Source organism: Perca flavescens, chromosome 2 (genome assembly GCF_004354835.1).
Source record: "Perca flavescens isolate YP-PL-M2 chromosome 2, PFLA_1.0, whole genome shotgun sequence".
Taxonomy (NCBI): Eukaryota; Metazoa; Chordata; class Actinopteri; order Perciformes; family Percidae; genus Perca; species Perca flavescens.
In genome coordinates this window covers 14,637,774-14,660,632 of record NC_041332.1, presented here as the reverse complement: position 1 = coordinate 14,660,632, position 22,859 = coordinate 14,637,774, and the positions used below count along the sequence as shown (strand labels likewise).

The window sequence follows — 22,859 nt, the reverse complement described above, 5'->3', positions numbered from 1 at the left end:
TGTATGCCTGCTGGATGAAAAAAACCACTGCTCCCTGTTCAGATGCACCAATCAGGGCCGGGGGGGGGGGGGGGTGTCTAACTGTGTGTCAATCGCTGCTCATGCACACGCATTAATTCTCCCTTGTGGGGGGAGGGGCTTAGGAGTTGTTGATGTTCACATTTTTTGGCTAAGTATCTTCACAATCCTACCTACAGCACCTTAAAAGGTCCCATGACATGGTGCTCTTTGGATGCTTTTATATAGACCTTAGTGTTCCCCTAATACTGTATCTGAAGTCTCTTTCCCAAAATTCAGCCTTGGTGCAGAATTACAGCCACTAGAGCCAGTCCCACAATGAGCTTTCCTTAGTATGTGCTATTTCTGTGTCTGTATCTATTGTGAAGGAGAGGGGGGGGCAAGGGGGGGGTGGCCTTGACTAACTGCCACTTTGCTCGTTTGAAAGCCATGATGTCTCTCTCTCATGGGTCGGCCAAATTCTCTGGGCGGGCAACGCAGAGAAAGGGGAGGTAACCTTGCTCCTTATGACCTCATAAGGAGAAGATTCCTGATTGGCCCATCTGAGCTTTCATTTTCTCAAAGGCAGAGCAGGATACCCAGGGCTCGGTTTACAACTATCACCATTTCTAGCCATTGAGGGACCATAGGCAGGCTGGGGGAACGCATATTAATGTTAAAAAACCTCATAAAGTGAAATTTTCATGCCATGGGACCTTTAATACAACAGCAGCACAGACTTGAAGTTTTGAGTGTTAGTATGAGAAAAATAATGTTTTTTGAATTATTAAAGCATGCAACATGTTCTAATAGAAACTCAAAATACAAGTTTTAACCTAAAAATTTGCATAATATGTCCCCTTTAATATTTCATCCGCACCCTGAACATTAGAATATATTTAAAATAAATATAATATACTAAACAATATTATGTTAAACATTTTTTCTTAATCCTTACTTACACAAGACACACAAGAGCTGCTCCATTTCAAAACATGTTTATTGGTCATATACAAAATAAAGTAACCTGTTTATCAACAAACATACAGTATATACATCAATAAATTAAAAGATGCATCAGACCGATGATGAAACAGTTAATTTCATGATTACCAATACCTTGTCATCATCACTTACGTATCTACAAATTGCAACAAAAAAGTACAATAATTTAGTTGAAGATAAATACTTACAAAGACGGTCACATTATAAGTATTTTCTGATATGAAGTACTGTCGTACAATAATTTATTACACCCCATACAGAAATATTACAAAACACAGAATTTCTTATTACAAGGGCTTTTCTGAATAGGCTACGCCATATTCACACAAAGTCACTACTTTTCTATAGCTTTAAACCAACCGTTAAATACTTTTAGAAACACAAAAATATCCTGGCCAAATGCTCACTAGTAGACACATGTGGTTTGATGGAAAAATAAATGTTATCACAAGTAAACTTGGAGAGGGGGACTATTACAACAAAAGCACAGAATAAAAAAAAAAAAGTTAATGTGATGTCATACCTAAACTCTGGTAAGAATTTGATGTTAGAGGCTGTGCAACTGATAAGGGCAGGGGCAGCGGAAGGAGAGCAGCAGAAGGGGGTACAAAACAAACATTAGTATTGATGAAAACACCAAACGAACGATCAAAGGAATCCTTGGTTCATTTACTCTCATCGATCGACATTGGGAGGTGGGTGAAAGGGCTTTTAGAGTCTGGTGGCGTGATTCACTAGACAGGAAAACAACTGCACGGCTACATACCGATTGACCAAGCAGCAAGATAAGGAGTTAATGATTTGCATCTTCCAGAAGAATAGGATGTTTTGAAGAAGGGCTTGACGGCTCCGCTGAGTTAACTCACTAAAGCTTTGTAAAAAAAAAAAAAAAAAAAAAAAAAAAAAAAGGGATGGGATAAGTGGAGTGGGGAAGAGTTTTATCAGATGTGTCTCCACCATCCCTTTCTGCCTCTGTAAAATATTTATAGAAGTGGTTTAGGCTGCTTGGGTTTGTAATGAAATGTCTTTTCATAAAAAGGAGGGTGTGACCCCTGTACAGGCAGTGGAAAAATAAGGTCAGCGTTGTCTTACAAGCTCATAAACTCTGTTATGAAAAGCCACCAAGCTTCTCTGTCTGTCAGTCGCTTAAGATGACTTAGTTGTCAGCTGATTATGTCTGCAGAGTGAAAATTAGAAAGAAACTTCTGTAATGTTTAACCTCATTTTAGTTTAGAGAACTAACACCATGATCTGACACACTGCTACACACTGGAGAACTAAAACAAACCACAAGATATTCATGTCTGGAAGACAAAAATAATGATTTTCTTCAGTTCGACTACTACGGGCCTTGCATGACAGCTACAGTATAGGTTTCCTTCTTTCTCAATTTTAAATTGATCAAACCTATTTGATGATTTTCATGTTTTCACAGTTAATTGTTAAGTGACACTCTGTAACAGCAATGTAAGCCACAACACATAAGCCGGATTTTAAACAGAGACAAACTGGCACTGGCATTTATAGCCAAGTTTAAATTGCAAAACACTCTGTATATAAGCTCTGTAACCTTGTCACATCACACAATACCTGCAATTATAAAATAGACAACTTGACACAACAACAACTACAAAAGTATGACTGCTCCTGTGTGGCAATAATAGCATTCTGATATTACAAAACAGGACACTTAAAAAAAAGTACAGAGCACATACATAAATATACTGGCTGTGATACCTATATTTACTTGTTGCTGAATATCACATGATAACACTTAAAAAAAAAAGAAAGTATCAGACATTTTAATTTGACATTTGTATTTCTCCGATTTCATGGTTGACTGAATATACAAATCAGTGTAAAGATCATGGAGAAATAATATTTTTTAAATATCAAACCCATTTCTCTTCCAATGCCTTTGCTCATTGTTCACCCTTCTTTGATTTTCTATGAATGTAAGGTACAGATACAGACATACCTCACTAATCTTAATAACTGCACAGCAGTAGGCTAGTTAACTCCTTTTTTTTCACAGTGGAAAAGGTAAAAAGGCTGCATGTACTGTTTTTTTTTTTATGTAAATTGCTTCTAGTTCAGTAAATTATTTAAAATCAGGTTTTCATTAGGTAAAAAAAAACAAAAAAACAATTTGAGGCAATTGTACTTTGTGTAGTAAACCGAACTCTTTGACAGACAAACCATTAAATAGCAGAATACATTTTTTTAACTTCATAAAACACCAAATACATTAACAAATTTGTTTCACTTCCCTGACACTTACAGAACAATTTCGAAAACAAAACAGGAACATTATATATATATATATATATATATATATATATTCATAACTATATAAAATGTACACAGCAAAAAACAAATAGTTTTTATCACACACTACAAAAATAACTTATTGAAGGAGTAGGGGTGTTGCAGCCATACAGGCCCATTGTTAAGTTCCACATCTCTGTTACCTTGTCAGATGACCTGAATACACAGTATCAAGCTTGGGAGGTTCACCATAACCCTTCCTCACCTCATCGGTCATTCTATCTGCAATAACAAGCTTTCAACACTGCAAGGACCAAAATAAAGCCACAGAGACACTGAAATACGGAAAACGGGTCTGCCAAAGTGAACTTAAAAAAAAAAAAAAAAAAAAAAAAAAAAGTACAAATCATGAGTGCAGATAAATACACAATCTAACACGTCCATTAGTGCTGGAGCTGAATGACAGGGAGGACATAGATCTTATGATTAGAGAAAAGAGTGCAGTTACCCACAGTGTCATCACCCACTTCGGCTTGAAATCAAACAAGGATCAAAGTCATATCCATGAAATAGTGAACGTTAATAGTTACCTCGTCACATACGTACACAGCACACCACACGCTAGTTCACGGTTACACACACGTGCCTAGTCACTAGAGAAAAAACAAAGCTATTCAGTAGTTAAGCCACTTTTGGTACAATTGCAAAATAGAAAGATACTGTATATCAAACAGATTTTGTTATACCTTTTTTTTTTTTTTTTTTTTTTTTTTTTTACAGGTTGTTACAAACAATGCAAAGATAATTGTCTTATAAAATTCCAGACTCTACCATACAGATACAGATTCTTGGAGTATAGAACACCACGTAAGACTACTTTTTTTTTCCCTTTCTTTTTAAATGGTAAAACTTTGTGAAATGACATCCCATTTGTGTGACTGGAAATTTGGAGAAATATCTTTGCTGTCCTTGCTGGCTGACTGCATTGTCAGTTATCACCCTTGCACTTGCAAAGTGAACTTTGTGGTTAAAAGCAAGATGAATGCAACATAAACCACTTTGACTTGAGGAAAGAATGTTGGCGTAGGTGTAATTACCTAGATTTCTGAGTCAGTAGCCAATCATAAACATGCAAACCAAGTCATTTACAGAAAACAGAAATATGGACTTTTACTCAACAGAACATTAACTTTCAAAAAAAAAAAAAAGCATGTTCTGTGCAAGGAAATGAAGATGTATTGCAGACCCTTTTTGTTTTTTTATTTAAGTAAATGAACTGCCAAGTCACATAAATGGGTGTTATTAATATTATTAATCCTGCTACTACACAGCTCATTCAACAACACACAGCCAGAGTTAAATGCTGTCACAACCTGATTCCTGATTGGTCAGGGTTTCACATTTAGCACAGGCATAAGCAAACACCTGCAATGAATCTTCACCGTCCTTTCACAATTCCCAACGTCCTCTCTACTTCTTCTTGATGCATATCATTAGGAGACCAAGGCACTTGCCCTTCCGATTTTCTTGAATATACTTAGAGGACCTCAAACAGACAGAAGACAACTTTATCTTAATTTAGCTCTGGTGTTCAAAAGACCATTTCCCTGAAAATTCCTACAAATATACTGACTTCCACTAACTTTATCTCCTTTTTCTCTCTATAGTATGTTGTGTTTAATTTTTGGTAAATATCAATTGCTTTATCCCCTCTCTTTCTGTTAGATCCAGAAAGTACTGTGTATAATGATGGCAACCAGTCGGAATTGAAAAATGGAAGGACAGAGAAAGAATAGGTAAGAGAAAGAGAGCTGGACAGAGAAAGTGAAGAGACCATATAGTAAAAATACAGCTAACTAAATATAGTAATACCAAAACGAACACGCGCCACAGAATTTCACAGAATTCCTGATATATAACAATTGACACACGGATAATACACGTTGGACCTCATGTGAATGACTACACAGTACAAAACAGTAGAAATACAGTTACCACCATTGTGTAATATATGTTTTTCTATAGTACTTTTCTGAAAAGGTTCTTGGCTACGGTGGAGCATGACGGGACTTCTCTTCAGCCACTGAAATCAGCAGGTCACATCAAATCTTGTGGGGACCCAACGCTCTTTGTGTCCATCTGATTAGATGACTTCTATAACTAAACACACTAATCGCCTCGTCTTTCTGATTCTAATACATATGTAATGCATGTGTTAGAATATATTTTGTTGGCGTAGCGAATTTAAATGTTTTACGTCTTAGTTCGGGCAATCGACCACTTTAAATTCTTACACACTTACAGATATCTCGATCTACCAGCGGTGAAACTTGACATTGAACGCTTGACTGATTTTTCCAAAGTGATTTTTTTTTTTTTTTTTTTCCTGCTGGCCTGGAATAAAATTAATCTCAAATAATTCTTTGACTTTTCCAGGCTTTCAGTGACCGTAGGAACCCTGTGTATCTGTCCTGTGCTAAATGATCATGCGCTGACCGAGGACTTGCATCTTTATAGTCTCAATAATCTTCCTCTGCTTCCATCCTTTCCTTCACCTGCACTGAACGGAGACAGGTGACGGGCACATGCCGAGGCGATGTGACGAAGACTGCCCAGCTGTCAGTGCAGGTGGAGGAGAGGTGGCCAGCAGAGAAGAAGAATGACTCTGTTGCAGCTGAACTCCATCCCGACACACCCTCATCTATCTCTCAAGACCGTGCATCCGTTTTTGACTTCACTATTGTAATCACGCTCGTCGCTGTTGCCATCTTACCCGGTATGAGTGGGCCGATGACTGATGACGCCATCCCTCCCCCTCCTCCTCCCCCCACCCCAGCCCTCACCCCGACCCCGACAGTGGGGCTCCTTGCCACAGTCCTGGCGAAGGTCTGTAACGCCTCGTACTTAGACCTCAGAGCGTCCAGCTCCACGCGCATCGAAGCATTCTCATTGGCCAGTTTGTCCACCTCCTGCTGCAGCTGGGTCTTCTGCTTCTCCAGCTCCTCCTTCTGAGTGACTCGCTTCACCCGGCAACTGGCGGCGTAGCCGCGGTTCTTTAGCGTGCGCCGCCGTTGTTTCAGTTGCAGGATCTCTTCTTTGGTGAGCCCTCTGAGGTGCTGGTTCAGCTCCCGCACTGACATGGTCACCAGCTCGTCGTCCGTGAGGCTGGTGCCATTCTCCCCCGGCTCACGCTTCACCTGGAGGAAACAGGAGGAAGAAGAGGAGTGAGACAGAACGACAAATCAAACCCAGAGAATCCAGTGTAAAATATGCACTCTCTTACCTTCAAGGCTTTATTTCCTTTGTTAGTCGTCGTCGTCATGCCACAAGTGCCTTGCTCTTCTGAACAGACCTACAGAGACGCAAGAGAATACAGAACAGCAAACAAACAACATAAAAGACTGAAGTTCTGCGTGAAGCCAGTTAACAGAGTAACAGCATATAAAAAAATGAAGATCACTGTGATTAAGAACCATAACGGTTCAATAAAAACTTTAAGTGTGCGTCAATACCCACCAGGACCAGATTTAAGTCTATACTGTTGGAGCACTCTGTGAGCATGGTACAGTACCATGCATCTGTGTCACAGTGCAGGAGTGAAAGTGACACACAAACAGCTTTTCTTAGAATTTCCCTGACTTCCTGTTTCCTGGTGGTTACACTGACAGTGCCCACTACCTTTGTGTTGTTGAACTCTTATTGGCTGGCTTTAGACCAACAGGAATGAAGTGAGCATAAAGAAGAAGAAGAGGGAGTGGTAGAATTTGTGGGAAATACTCCAGGGGAAAACCAACTGTTAGAGCTCTAACCACACACACACACACACACACACACACACACACACACACACACACACACACACACACACACACACACACACACACACACACACACACACACACACACACACACACACACACACACACACACACACACACACACACCTTACCCGAGACTGACAGCACAGAAGTAGAAAAACCAATATAGACTTACACCTACTAATGATGAAAATGAAGGCAAACCAAATATAGTGATGTATATGCATTTGTACCAAAAGGGGAAACAAGAGACAAAACAGTGTGAATCAGAAGTCAACAAAGCGGGAGCCTGGAAGTGCAAAAGATGAGATCAGTCCTTAGAGCGCACAGCTCCACAGATGAGCATCTCCACACGCTCTCAATGAGATGCTTTGTATGGTGCGTTGGTCTGGCTCTCATCTCTCAGACCTGCGTGTGTGTGTGTGTGTGTGTGTGTGTGTGTGTGTGTGTGTGTGTGTGTGTGTGTGTGTGTGTGTGTGTGTGTGTGTGTGTGTGTGTGTGTGTGTGTGTTTGATGAAGGGCGACTATTGTTGCCGCTGCTGAGCGATCATCATGAGACCAGTCATGATGACTCAGCAGATTCCTGATCTCACTCTCTCACCCCTTCCTCCCCCCTCTCTCTCCTCTCCTGCTGCACACATTTCTGCTCTCCTCACTTTCACTGTCACTTTTTAATCCCTCCCTCCCTCCCTCCCTCCCTCATTGTTTTTACACCACTTACAAACCTCTAACTCCTTTACTAAAAGGTGAGGATTTGCCCCAAACACAGCGGCAGGCTGAGGAGAGTCTGATGGGCATGGGGGGGGTCAACGAGAGGACGTGCTTGCATGCGATTGGCCAAATGCGTTTGTCTTCCAAGTATCAAGTTCAAGTTCCTTTATTTATACCCGAAGGTAGATTTTGTTTGCAGTAGAGTCACACATCATCAAGTATTAGCCAAACCTTCACACCTGATAATGCTGCATCAAAAGTTTAGTAAAATCAATTTGCTGATTGAAGGCAGTCTGTGGTATTCATGTCTGCATTTATACGCCTCATGTATTTCAGACCAGGGCCACTTTAAAAAAAAAAGTAAGAAGCAGATTTGGAAATAAATTATATTTCATTCACAAGTTGGGTAATTTCAAAAGCTCCTTGTTATAGGGAAGTGATGACACGTGTCTGTTCTCGTTTTATTCTTATTCTTTTCTGTCAAAAGGCACGGCACTGAGCGTGCTAGTGAACCTCCCCCACAATGCACCTCCGTCTGTCTGTGATGAGTGTTTGTGCAAGCGCTGCCACATATCCTACAGTTATAAATAGCTGTAGATCACAGAAAAACGTACGTTAAACGCACATACAAGTAATCATCCATGCACACAACGTGTGCCAAATGCACAGCAAGTCAAAATTCTGTCAGAAAATATGAAGAATAAAGAAAAAGAGCCATGCTTCACTTTTCCTCACACAGGAGTTCTACTATAATGGAGCTTCATTCAAAGCATTAGACTTCAGCACTTCAGGTACTCCTTAATCGGTTAGGGTCAGTTAATTAAATTGGGCTTTTATTTAACTGTGTATATGCAGAGCTTCTTCCATCCCCATGTACCACTGCAGTCTTGCATTTTTGTTGGGATGCAGCCTCCCACAGCTGGAGGTGCATCATGGCACAATAGATGGATCAAAGACATGAAGACTGAGGGTGGCTGTTGGGGGTGGGGGTGGAGAAAAGGGGAAAACGGGGGGGGTAAAAGGAGGCTGCTTTTCTGCCAGGCACTGGTTTATTTCCCCTGTGCCCAAACCCCAACCCCCCATAACCCCATCTACATACTGTACAAACAAAAAGCATACCAGCAAGCACATACATACATACACATCCCCCTGCTGCCATGCCAGTGGGGCACAATAAAAACGCACATGGAAAACACACAAAAGTGCAATTGTAGTTATGTTTAAAGTGCTAAACTTGGTACGTGTGGACATTGAGCTTACTGTGCATGCAAGGTTCAGAGGTTTTATTCCATACTTAACACATACATCAAATGTCTTAGATAAGAGCAACTAGCAAATGTAATTACTGCAGGTGCACAAAAGGTACCTGTAGTATCTATATCTATACCGGTGCAGCTCCTTCGTAATTATTTTTACTATCTGCAATTGCCTTAGTTTCAGATAGTATGGCGTACTTTTGATGTTATGGCCATTGCAGTTATAACCATCAATCACTGTTTGTAAATGTTTTCAGTAAAGATGAGACACACTCTGGTTACAAAATGTGCCAGATTTAGCTATGAACAAAAATAAAAGTAACTGTTGGATCTGATGATAAGATAATCCAACTATGTTACACTGATAAATTAAAAAAGGATAGCATCTGTGCAATGACTACAGCTAATGATTATTGTTTTTATTGATTAATCTGCCACTTATTAGGACATCCTTGTGGCTGAATGGTTATACCACATAACAACAGACGATTGTTGCATGTCATATTTCTCTTCTCTATTCCCTCGTTTCCTGTCTGTCGCTATACAATCACCTGTCCAAAGGCAAAAATGTCCTAAAAAATCTTTTAAAAGGCTGCCAATTACTTTTCCAATTAACCGATCAGTCGTTTAAAATGAATGACTAAAAAATAATCTCAGCCTCTCGGTCTTAAGTTGCATCCTCAAATTGTTTTTGTTTTAAGATATTATTATATTTAAGGTATTAAGTTTAATATCATAAAAGACTGAAAAATAGCATCTGTTCATATTTGAGGAGCTTTAGCTTGTTGATTTTTGGTGCTTTTGCTTTAAAATAATATTGTTATAGCTAGAGTAGTGGGTGTAGTGGTTGTTAGCACTGTGAAGTAGGACAGAATACTAAGTGTGGGGCTATTTCATCAAGGTTAGACAACAAAAAACCGGACCTACACCACAGCATAAAATGGCAATAAACTCTGTGTGTTTCTCTCTCTCTCTCTCTCTCTCTCTCTCTCTCTCTCTCTCTCTCTCTCTCTCTCTCTCTCTCTCTCTCTCTCTCTCTCTCTCTCTCTCTCTCTCAGGCCATGTGTAAGTCACCCAGGTTAAGGATCATCTGCTGAGCAAAGGCATCGGCATTCATCTTAGGCATATACACCCACACATACACACACATGCACAAACACACACACACAAAGTGCCAGAGGTGTCCTTCCCATAATGCTTGCGGGGTGGTCGCTGCGGTGTGGTCAATGCCACAGCCACTGTTGCTACAACAGACAGCTTTTTTGCTGTGGCAGGCTTTATTTTTATGGAGCAAACGAAAGAACGCTGACAACTCAAGAGCAGAGCTGCTTACGGTTACAGTGGAGAGACAACACATATACACACACACACACACACACACACACACACACACACACACACACACACACACACACACACACACACACACACACACACACACACACACACACACACACACACACACACACACACACACACACACACACACACAGAGGATGGGACAAGTGGTGGAGATGAGTAAAATACGGCTAGAAGACAAGAAAAGATAAGAAAGTGGGGAGAAAAGAGAGTGAGGAGTTTGTGGGATAGCAAGGTGAAGACAGGCTAGGTAAGAAAGGAGGAGAAGGGGAGAGGGGAGGGGGGTGGTGGTGAAGGAGGACTGAAAGAATGCTGACGTCTCCAGAGCTGATTAGCGTTACAGCGGAGACATTACACCCACAGCCGAGAAAAATGCTGAGTATGGAGGGAGGACGGGGGGTGGGTGGGGGGGGTGCAAATGACAAGGGAGAAAGAGGAGAGGAAAAAGAGAGAGACAAGTGAGTAGGAAGGAGGATGAGGAGGGAGACAGAGGTGGGGATGGAGCGAGGAACGCCGATGAGGAGGAACAGGATGGGGGGGGGCAGAGAAGGAGGAAGAAGAGGGGGGGGAAAGCGTTTGTGTGAAAATGCATCCTCAACACATTTGTAAGAGCTTAGCTGTTGGGTATGAAGGAGGGGGGTGTAGGAGAGAGAGAGAGAGAGAGAGAGAAGGGAGGAATGGATGGAGGGGGATTGGGGTAAAAAAAATCCCTGAACTCAGCAGCGACTACGACTAAAACCTCCAATTAGAAAAGTTCTGAAGCTGATCCAGGGCAATGAAACTACTGCTGACCATCTCTCGCTGTCTCCCAACCTTTGGCTTTCTGTCGCACACGCACACGCAAATCAAGTCCTGGAAAAAGGATGAAAACGAGAGTAATAGTGTGGCAGAAGGTGAACACAGTGATCATGGGGTTTATAAAGATAGATTAAAGAGCACAAGGAACTGCACAAGACATAAAGCACAACTCCTTTTTCTTCATGTAGTGCAGACAAACAGGATGATGAACTGTGTGTGTGTGTGTGTGTGTGTGTGTGTGTGTGTGTGTGTGTGTGTGTGTGTGTGTGTGTGTGTGTGTGTGTGTCTTCAGACAGAGCTCTAATTAATCTTGTTTGAGAGCACCTTTTGCTCCAGCCACTGCCGCCACACAGAGAGGACTTTCTTAGAAAGAGACGGTCTACTTACAGCTGGTGGCATGCTGCACAGACACACACACACACAAACACACACAGAGTAAAATAAATAGCCAGATTAGACGCTTCAGAAACGACCCAGGGGCTGGTGTGTGGGGGTGTACGTGAGAATAAACAAGCTAGCATATAGAGAATGATCAAGAATAGACTGTAAGGAGCCACAAGTCGGTTGTGATGCAGTGGCAAGTCTGTCTTTATTGAATAACCCAACATAACAAATGCCTTAACTGTGCCTCCTCCCTCAGGCAACTCTCTGAGCAATAATAGAGAACACAAAGTACGGCAGCCGAGTGAGGCGGTGAAGACACAGAGAGGACATGATGGAAAGACTTAAAGAGAGCAAAATGTTGGGACCGTGAATTAAAACCTTGGAGTGCCACAATACTGGGCTCCTGGCTGCAGTCCACCTTGGCTTTGATATAAAATAAAATAAAAGAGAGAGAGCAGTTGTCATTGATCTAATGTGGGCCGAGGGTGTTGAGGGAGTTGGTAAATAATTAATGATGAGCACTGTGTGGAGGCTAATTGAGAATTAGGAATCAGATCAGCGATAATGGCAACCTATAGAGAGGGGGCAGGCTCACAGCAGAGACACGGGGCCATGGAGAGCGGGTGAGGAGCTGAAGAGAGAGGGGGAGAAAAGACACCCCAGTTTCAGCTGTGCGTGTGGAGAAGGAGCAGGGGGCTATTAACTAGGAGGTATGCCGAGCGTGAAATAAGCATGATAACACAGACAGAGAGGGGAGGAAGAGGAGATGGAGAGAACACAAGGAAAAGAATTGCAAAGAAGCAAGCGCCTGGCCCCTCATATGCATATTATAATATACTATGGCAGGAGAAGAGCGATCACTTTCACACTTTTCTGAGAGTTCAAAAAAGGGTATTGTGTTTGTGTATGTGTGTGTGTGTGTGTGTGTGTGCTGGTTAAGTGTGTGCTAGACAGTGTTTGTGCAAGTGTGTTATTAAAGGCGAGAAAAAGTCCTGGCGTCGACACGTTTTTCCCATTCCAGGTAGTAAGTCGGAGTGTGATGACAAATTTCCCAACACAAGCAAAAAAACTGCACTGTCAGGCAATTGAGCTCTGGCTCTTCTTTTTTTTTTTTTTTTTTCTCATAAGTGCTTTTTCTGTAAGAAGAGAGAAAGCACGTACCGTAGGTTAAGTTGGTTCTCTCTTTATGTGTGTGTGTGTGTGTGTGTGTGTGTGTGTATATATATGTGTGTGCGTGAAAAACAGAGGGCTGTGAGGGAGAGAGCGATAAGTTAAACGACATGTTACTTTTATTTGCCCCAGAAGCCATACCCCCCTGGTATCCTGCTCTGCCTTTGAGAAAATGAAAGCTCAGATGGGCCGATCAGGAATCTTCTCCTTATGAGGTCATAAGGAGCAAGGTTACCTCCCCTTTCTCTGCTTTGCCCGCCCAGAGAATTTGGCCCACCCATGAGAGAGAGAGAGACATCATGGCTTTCAAACGAGCAAAGTGGCAGTTAGTTAAGGCCACACACCCACTCCTTAATAGCATTTAAAGCTACAGACACAGAAATGGCACATACCAAGGAAAGCTCATTGTGGGACTGGCTCTAGTGGCTGTAATTCTGCACCAAGGCTGAATTTCGGGAATGAGACTTCAGATACAGTATTAGGATTATTAGGAGCACAGTGGCTCAGTGGTTAGCACTTCTGCCTCACAGCAAGAAGGTTTTGGGTTCAAACCCAGGTCGTCTCTGTGTGGAATTTGTATGTTGCGTGGGTTTCCTCCGGGTGCTCTGGTTTCTTCCCACAGGTGCATTTACAGTAATGTTCATTAATGTGCATTGTCCTAATCAAATAAATAAACAAACAAGGGGACCAGTGAGGCCTATATAAAAGCATCCAAAGTGTTGTGGGACACACAACATACACAAATACACACGCACAGGACCATTAGTATGTGGGCACACTCTATAATAATGTCTCTTTTCTTTGATACAGTTAGTTTAGTTTTCTTCATCTTCTAGCAGCCAAAATAACTAATTATAATGAGATATATACTTCTACATACGTTTAAGCTAATAACTTACAGTTAATCCTGATAAGACGTTTGTGCATCATCCAAATACATATAATAGTATTTTTGTCTTTAATCTTACTTCATAGTATATTTACAGTTTCCAGTAAAAAGGACAAAAGAAATCATAATGAAACTAATTTTTTACTTCCGTTTTATTTTTTTTTATCTTCCAGGTTCGTCAGTTTTAGAGCTGAAAGAATAGGTTGATAAATCAATTAGTGAATCAATCGAAAATTAATCTACAGCAAACTTGTTCTTTAAGAAAGTAGGACAAGAATTTACTGGTTACAGCTTCTAACGTGAATATGTTCAGCTTTTCTCAGTCTTCTATGGTGGTAAATTGAATGTCTTTGAGTTTTGAACTGCTGGTCAGACAAAACCAGACATCTGAAGATCATCTTGTGATGAATACTTTTGTGTATTTTCTGGCATTTCATAGACAAAACGACTAATCGATTAATAAAAAAAACAAAAACAAAAAAACAGTTGGAATCTTTAGCTGCAGCCCTTGTCAGCTTTGTCTACAGAGGTCAAACAGACATACAGAGTGGATAAAAAAGGCTTCTGTATTATTTTAGTTAAATAATAAGCATCCAAAGATGATCAACATAACCCTAATCAGGTGTAATGGTTAAAAAGGTTAAGTCAATTACACCTCACCCCATCAGTTACTTTCAATCACTCCGAGGGTTTCATTTGATGTGTTAAAGATGCACCTATTTTGAGTCAGAACAGCTCTGATGTAAAGTTTCCAAGCTAGGCTTTAATATGAACAGGGAAATGAGAACTCGGCAGGGAACTGTTGCTGAGTGGAACTAATGTGATGCCACAGGTGAAGGCAAAGAGCTGGTGCCACATTTGAGGCACTCGCATATCTTTGTGCCCTCTCTTTTATCCTTGGCATTGATCCACACTGTGTGTATGTGGGTTTTTTTATTTAAAAGGTTTAGAAATTCATACCACAATGCTGGGATCGTCACACTGCAGTTAAAAAATGCGGCAATTTGGCGCATAGAGATGATGCAACTGGCAGACAACTGCTGGTATCTATACTCCTGTTAGCGGGGCCTTGCATCTCCACGGCTACTATTCCCAATATCTCAACACTGCATGCAAAACAAAATCACTGCTCTGGTATGGAGTGTGTGTTTGTCTATGTGTGGAAACAAGTAGTCTCCTTTAACTAGAGCCTTCTCAAAAAGCTCCAAAATAAACTCAAAGATCCTTGGAGGGAAAACATGAGAAGTTGACTCAGATTGCTGATCACAGAGTTGAGATTTTTGATACAGAAAAGCGGCTTTGTAATATTGGTGTTTGAACAAATTTCAGGACGGAAGGATGGATCAGTAGTTTGAGCTACTGAACTTAAAACATTTTTTTTCCATTTCCAAATCCTTTTGACTTGCCTTGCAATGGGATTTATCTTGGTTTCGTACATTTTTCGGTTCTCAGTGAGGTTATGTAAATAAGGAGTCAAGACACTTGTGGAGGGAGGGTACATTTCACACACACACACACACACACAAAAACACACACACACACACACAGACACACAGACACACACACACACACAAGCCAGAAAAACAGTGGAGCACAGCAATGATTATGCACCAGATCTGCTTACACCATATTTCATCATTACTGTGGAGAAAAAACACTCAACTATTGATCTGCCCCACTGCTTCCTTTTCTCTCTGCCTCTCTCTCACCCACTCTCCCATTCCGTCTTTTACTTATCCCTTTTTACGTCTCTCCCACTCTCAGAAATTTGCAAACATAACAAGACTTTTTTTTTAAATGGATCCCAGTAGTAAACAAGACCATAGACATGCAGTACTAGAAATTATCTCCACAAACACGAAACTCTCTCTCTCACACACACACACACACACACACACACACACAAACACACACACAGGACACAATGTTGTGAACACCTGTGCAATCTAATGCAATCCAGTACTATAATCCTGCAATAAAGGATGCCTTTGTGAAGTTTCTTCTTTAATGCAAATCCCAGAGTGCAGATGGATACAGAAACAATACAACAGGAACACGTTACTAATGTAGTCTATATCGACAACGTTTCATTTCTGGGATTGTTCAGGTGCCGCCGGAAATTCTGCCGGATGTCCTTCACCTTCCGCTTTCTATGCGTTTGTGTTGGCATTGTAAACTCCAGCCAATTTAGGAGGACTATGGTTAACTGCTCCTCAGACCTCTGCAGGGTAAATCCAGACAGCTAGCTAGACTATCTGTCCAATCTGAGTTTTCTGTTTTAAAACAACTTTTGAACGAGCACTTGTTCCACCAAAACAAGTTCCTTCCCGAGGCTATTTTGCAGAGGCACCGTCATTGTGTCCTGAGTTTAGCGTCATCCATGACAGTTGTGATTGCTTTAAAGAAATGCCAATAAACCAGAGTATGTTTTCTCCCATCCCGGAATGCTTTGTGGACTCGCCAGACTAGTTACAATGTAATGCATATCATTAACCACCACCTTAAAATTATAGACTTGAATGAACACCTCATTGACAGCTGAGGTTGGGTACTGAACCGTAATAACTTTCACAATGTGTCCGTAGCACCGAGTTTCAAAAACTGTTGAGTACCAGAATGCTTGCTCAGTTTCTTAGTCTTGTTTTCCTATTTTAATAAGATATTTCCTGGGTGATATTGCAACTTTACTAATTTTAGACTTTTCATTCAAGGAAAATCATTGTATGGCTGTTCCGTGTTAAGACAACATTAAAGGTGCTGTGAAGATCCAGGACTTAGCCAAAGAATTTGAACATCAACAACTTCTCAGTCCCTCCCCCCACAAGATAAAATGATGCAGTGATTGACATGCAGTTAGATCCCCCAATTTTTGCAAATCGCACTACAGGCTGTAGGTGGTGCCAGAGGAGCCAGATTTGTTTTTTTTTATTAACTGCTTTATGTAGTTTTACTCAAACATAGGGTCAGTTTCAGCAAAAAAAGTTAGTTTTATGAGTCTTACCTACTGCATCTTTAACACAAGCATTTTACCTCGTTTCATTAACGAGAAGGTTTGTCGAAAAACACTTTTATATTCTTTAAAGCCCCAGTGTGTAACGTTTGTAGTTGTTCGTTATCAAAATCTGTATTGCCCTTCACAAACTTGTCCTTTTTCATGAATATTGACCACCACCATCAATTTCAAGTATTCCTATTAGCTTGAAATTTTACATTTGCGCTTGCATGAACTGGGGTAAACCATGGGGGCGTAGACGCTCCATATTCATGCGCTATCTTGAAATACGTTAGCTGGTAACGGACATACAGGACATACTGCTCCGCCTTTCGCGTTTTCGACTCATAGCTGCTGCTAATGGGTATCGTCGCTTCCTGGCCCAGGCAAGCTTGAAGAAGGAAACCTGGAGGACCACACGTATTCAAAATCCAAATTTCAGGAACAGGAGTCTTCTTCTTCGCCCAGAAAAAGAAAACGGATATTGAAAAGAGCAAGAGACCCGAAAAAGAGTGAACACTGGAGCTGCTTTGGAGGCACACACCAAATCCCAACTAGTTAATTATCCTCCGGACCGCCTGCTCGTGGTGTCGACGCCACTCTCCGACATGAACTCATGGATGTGTTAAGAGAACGCGTGAACTCCAACAATGACGGCTGATAGACGGCCTTTTGTACACCTTCGCTTTTTGAAGCGTGAAGGCTACCGTAGTTGCAATACTGCGTGGCGAGAGAGAGTTGATGGCGATATATGATCTCATAGATGGGAGTAATTCTTACACAATGTAGCTTTAAGGTATACGCTATGAAATAAAGTATTGTTTTGGCACGTGTATCAGTACTGAAACCCAGGTACTGTAAATTATAGGCACCGGTATAAAAAGGTAACGCTACTCATCTCTATTGGAAATCAGTAAGACAAAAGGTGAACATTATTACCTTCACAAGGGTAACATTTATGGCAGGGCTGGGATATTGTATTGCATGTCTGTAAGTGCCCATCCCTTGTAAACTTTTAATAAAACTAGAGCTTAAACAATGTATTGATTGATTGATAAGTCAATCGACAAAATAAGTCTGCATATGTCATTATAAACCAAATATTTAGAGTTTTTTGGACTTTTGGTCGTACAAAGCAAGGCATTTGAAGAAATCGCCTTTGGTGAGGGTCTTTTTTTTTTTTTTTTACAATTTCTGACCTTTCATAGACTAAATGATTAATTAGTTATAAAACACAAAACAAAGTTTTTAAGACACTAATCCAAACTAACAATTATTTTCATCAGTGAATAATCTGATGGTTATTGTCTCAATAATGAACGTAAAATGCCAAGCAATAGTAAAATAAATGTCCATCACAATTTCCTAAAGCCCAAGCTGACATATTTAGTAGTTTGTTAGTTTGTTTCATCTGACCAGCAGTCTAAAACCCCAAAGATATTCAGTTTTCTATCATAAGAGAAAAAACAAAAACAATATTCACATTTGAGAAACTTCAACCAGTTCTCTTTTTTTAAGCATTTTGCTGGGGGGAAAAAAAGAGACTTAAACAATGGTTTCAGATTAATTCTCTAATTAATTGGTATATCAACTTATTGTTTCAGTTCTCAACATGAGTGCATCTCTTCCTCCCAGTATAAACTCCTGTCCTATCTTTACTTACTAACACACCTAGAGGAGGTTTTTAGTGTTATATCAACTTGACCCCCTGTACATGTAGGGAGTCAAACAGTAGGCCTATATGAGCACACACACACACACACACACACACACACACACACACACACACACACACACACACACACACACACACACACACACACACACACACACACACACACACACACACACACACACACACACCTCTGTTACTTAGGCCTTCCTCCTGAAGAGTGAAGCGTCGGGGCAGACATTGTTAAAGGATAGAAAGAAATCAACTGCCAAGTGCAAGATGTTGTAATGGCCAACTGATAGTCAAATCACCTCCCATTGCTACATCTTTCTACATATTGCAAGGAAAGACAGACACACACACACACACACACACACACACACACACACCTTAGTGCTTACTGTGCTCTCTCTCTCTCACACAGTCCCTACAGCAACTAGATCTTAGCATCTTGCCTAGGTGTTTTATATCTCCTGCTCTCTCACATGCGCGCGTGCGCGCGCGCGCACACACACACACACACACACACACACACACACACACACACACAGACGGCAAGGCAAGGCAAAGAAACTAGCTGTGGTAAGTAACAAGTGAAAACGCCATCTGTCAAGCGAGAGCGCATTTGCTTCGCCTCAGCATTTTCAGGGGAATGCCTTGAAGACAAAAAGGTCCTTGTTCTCAATCTCTCCGCAAATCCCATCTCTCATTCTTCCTCCCTCTTCCTTCATCCCCCTTGCTCCGCGCGCCTTGCCGCTCCGCCACCATCAGCAAAGTTGCACACATAAGCATTGGTCAGCGTTCAATTACCGTGAACACCAGGGAAGGATGGGGAAAGTACTTGACAGAGAAATGCACTTCAAGCACTGATTAAATACTGATACCAAGTATAAAAAAGTTTAGCCCCTTGGTTGTGTGTGTGTGTGTGTGTGTGTGTGTGTGTGGGGGCTGCTCTTCTCTCCAATACAACTGTTTCATCATTATGACCCTCTATTACAGTACTTGCCAACTTGCTTACTACATACTTTTGATACACTCCGCAGAGTGCTGACTCTAACTAAAGCTGCTGATATGGAGTCATTAGGGGGTGAAGTTTCTGTTTTTCTTGAACCCACATAGCTTCCCTATTACTCTTCAGTGTTTAAGAGTTGCAATAATCATAGGTTGCTACCAGGCAGCAGATAATGGCCCATCTATAAGAAATCAATCAAGGATATTCTGTTGCAACGCATTTGAGTTTCTTTTTTTAGCACCCTATGGTGGGTTCATGAGCAATCGATGTGCAACATCAACTAACATGGGAATGCCTCCTACCCCTCCATTTCATTAGTTTTTCTCCAAGTATATTTAATATTTACACACCAGGATAATTTCGGATTTGTAGACTTTCAGACAAAAGGTGAGTGAGGGAAGTAGGCTATCACTGGTTGTCTGCTTGCGACTGTAAAAAATAAAATAAAAAATGTTTTATTCAAGTCATAACCCAAAAGTATAAAGAGGTTAATAAAATAAATAATTTACAGCATGATAGTTATCATGCCTGTGTGCACATGCTTCCCATTTGCCCTAAATCCACTCTGACTGAAAATGTATTTTGATACCACTGATTAATTAAACCTCACTGAAAAAAATTTACAAATTTAGCACTGACATTTTAAACGCACATTCCGCAGCCCACATAAGCTCTTCTTATCCCCTAAATACGTCAAAACCCACTACTACATGACCGGACCTATCTATTTCAGAGCCAACCCCCCCAATACAAACCCAGCTCTGCCTTCCCTCGCGCCAGACCTTTGTCCGCCCGCCTACCGCCGGTGCCATGTTGCCATGGCTCCCTCATGCCTCCGCTCTGCTCGCGCAAACGTTGAGAAATAACAACGTTGTGATGAATCAGCATATCTCTGCCGCGAGCCCAGCCGGTCTACAACCGGTCACACCAGGAAATAGACTGAATTATCTCCGTTTGAACCGACAAACACAAGTCACTTTAACGTTAAAATGCATCACCCAGTGTGAGTAGAGACATGAACAGAAGGCCTGTCGGAAGAACAGCGTCTGACACAAAGCAAAAAAATGTCAAAACAGTCGCTGAAGCAGCCGCGGCTGCCCTACTCTCACTAACGGCTGTCTGCTCTCCGGCAAATACACTAGCTACGACAGCACAGTTGTTTATTGTTGTCACCGGCTTTTTATTCATTACACGTTTTACTTCTGTCACACCGCCAACTCAGCAAGCAGCGAGTGGACGAAAGGTTACCTTAAGAGTCCGTATAACCACTCGCAAAACATGTAAATAAATATTTTTTAAAAGCACACACACTTAACGAACAGCTGACTGCACATCTTACCTGTAAAGAAGCAACACAAGAATCGGTTTGTGAAGCGACAGCGGGAGCCTTCCAGTTTGTGTCCACCGCTGCCGCTTCAGCACCCCGAAGAGAGGACAGTCGGAGAAGCTAACGTTGAGGTTATGTGTTGTGTGTTGTTTTCGAAGGTTTCCGCTGTCCTAAGTTGTTGCTCTGCCTTACGGTTGATCCCTAGCTGCGCTAACGTTCACCTTTCTGAATATCTAGCCATTTAAAACAAGGGAATCCCCGGCCACACCAACGGCGAAGACAGCCGACTTGCATTCGGACTCCCCGCACGGTCTTCTAATTCCGACACATGGCTTCTTTTTTAAGCTTGACAGCAGCCGTACGCAACGAAACGTAGCCTACACCCCCTTTGTCTGTGTTAGTATGAAATCCCCGGTTGGTCGGTCGGTCGGTCGGTGTGACTGTTCGCTCGAACAGACCCGGTCTCTCGGAACCGTACGTGCAGGTCTGGATGGCGCCTGGATCGTGATGATTCAGCACTACCAGACCGCTGCCCTTTAAACGGCAGCGGCGTTGCCGTGAGTTCGGCTGAGCAGGACACACAACGGAACAAGCGGCAACACAAGCGCGGCGATAACGGCATGGCAGCGGCGGTTGGCAGTGCACACTCAGCAAAACAACACCTCTATATTCAGCACTTTTAAATGGATTTTATTATTTGATTTCGACAAAGCTGACTCACCACAAGTCAAACCGGCGCTCTTCGCCCACCGCACCTTCGAAGGTTGGTTCGCCGACGGTTGGTCGACCCGGTGTGGAGAGAAACAGTTGGAAAAAATGTTGTATTTTTTTTCTCCGCTCACGCCTTCTCGCAGGTCTACATATATCCACTCCTTCCTCGCTTGTTTTAGTCTATGGTCGGAGGCGCCAGACGTCAAATGATGTTTGGATCACATGGTTTCATTCATGAAGGATCTACGCAACCCGTATTTAAAGAGACATGAGACACACTACTACGGTGTGATGGACTGTTGTTAACAACAGTCAGCGTGGAAGGGTGACAAGACAGCCCCACCTCTGTGCATATTTCTAAACTTAGCACTTAGAGCTAACATTTGAAGTAGGATAGGCCTACTTGATTGGCTCCAACAATAGGCTACACAGTGATGGAATTAAAAAGAAAACATCTCATGCTGTCATTCTCCCATCAGCTTTGGGAAAGTTATATATTTTGTATGTACTGAGTTGAAGATACTGTGACTTTTTTTGTGATTTCATAAAAGAAAAAAGAAAAATACAGCTTTAAAATTGGGCTACATGCTCAAAACAAACTAACAAGAAAAAAAAAATTAAAAACAAAATGTGCATAAGTAGAGCTAGGCTGTAACACACACAGTCAATAACAATATTTATCAACACATAAATGTATGGCTTGGGAAAGATATAGGCCTATGTCCTGTTTTTTTAAGCTGATGACCTTAATTGAATCTAACGGACATGTAGATGCATATCACGGTTGTACTTCCTCTAAAAGAAGGATGTGATATGGCAGTATCAGAAATGAGGAGGTCATGACAACACAAAAACTGATATATATGTTTCCCATTTTTCCTGAGGCCATGAAGTTGTAAATAATTGCATTTAGGATGCAACAGCATGACACTTGGTTGGGTGGGGGGTTCAACATATGTTTTTCATAGGTTTCATATACTAACTGACTTTAAAGAAGGCCTCATTTTGCAATTTTGTCTGGTTGGCAGCTTTAAAATCCCACATTTTTAATCTTCTTTTAGTTCAGAAGCTAACTGAAAGACAAACCTGTATAAACGGATCACACACAATCCATCCTCAATTACAGAACAATTTAAAAACAAAACTATTAGGACCAATGTACAGTAGTTTATCAATACTCCATTTCCATTTCTGAGAAACTAATGACTTTCAATACAAGACGAGAAAGCACTCAACCATTAGCAGCCTATTTCTGGATAATGCCACTTAGTTTATGATAAAATAGCCGGTATTACATATTCAACGACTGACATCTCCACTCGGGTGTTCACAGGCCTTTAAGAAATCAAAGCAAAACTCCGCCAGGCTGCTAAAAGTGAAGATTAATTTTGAAATACCACCTAAATATTGTGTGGTATATTTAAGAAATTACTCTTATTTAGCCCAAATGTAATCATACAACCTGTATGCCATACATACATCACATACAG

General features: G+C 41.4%; 1 protein-coding gene across 3 annotated transcripts; it reads right to left on the bottom strand.

Annotated features, from left to right (window-relative positions):
- Positions 1-3,370: 3,370 nt before the first annotated feature.
- On the bottom strand, positions 3,371-21,641 carry mafgb (v-maf avian musculoaponeurotic fibrosarcoma oncogene homolog Gb). 3 transcript variants are annotated; one of them, XM_028568900.1, is made up of 3 exons: positions 21,380-21,641; positions 6,554-6,622; positions 3,371-6,467 (listed from the first exon to the last, which is right to left on the bottom strand). In XM_028568900.1, the coding sequence occupies exons 2-3, from the start codon at positions 6,590-6,592 to the stop codon at positions 5,979-5,981; spliced, it is 528 nt and encodes a 175-aa protein (XP_028424701.1). In that variant the 5' UTR covers positions 6,593-6,622; positions 21,380-21,641; the 3' UTR covers positions 3,371-5,978. The 3 variants fall into 3 exon arrangements, with proteins under 3 accessions (XP_028424701.1, XP_028424719.1, XP_028424709.1); XM_028568918.1 differs by lacking the exon at positions 21,380-21,641 and adding an exon at positions 20,671-21,245; XM_028568908.1 differs by lacking the exon at positions 21,380-21,641 and having other exon boundaries at positions 6,554-6,690.
- Between the last annotated feature and the right edge of the window lie 1,218 nt (positions 21,642-22,859).

Excerpts from the sequence above, each read along its gene's own strand:
- mafgb (XM_028568900.1), bottom strand. The coding sequence starts at position 6,592 with ATGACGACGACGACTAACAAAGGAAATAAAGCCTTGAAG. Across the intron at positions 6,468-6,553 it reads AAGGAAATAAAGCCTTGAAG|GTGAAGCGTGAGCCGGGGGA; the intron begins GTAAGAGAGTGC and ends TGTTTCCTCCAG.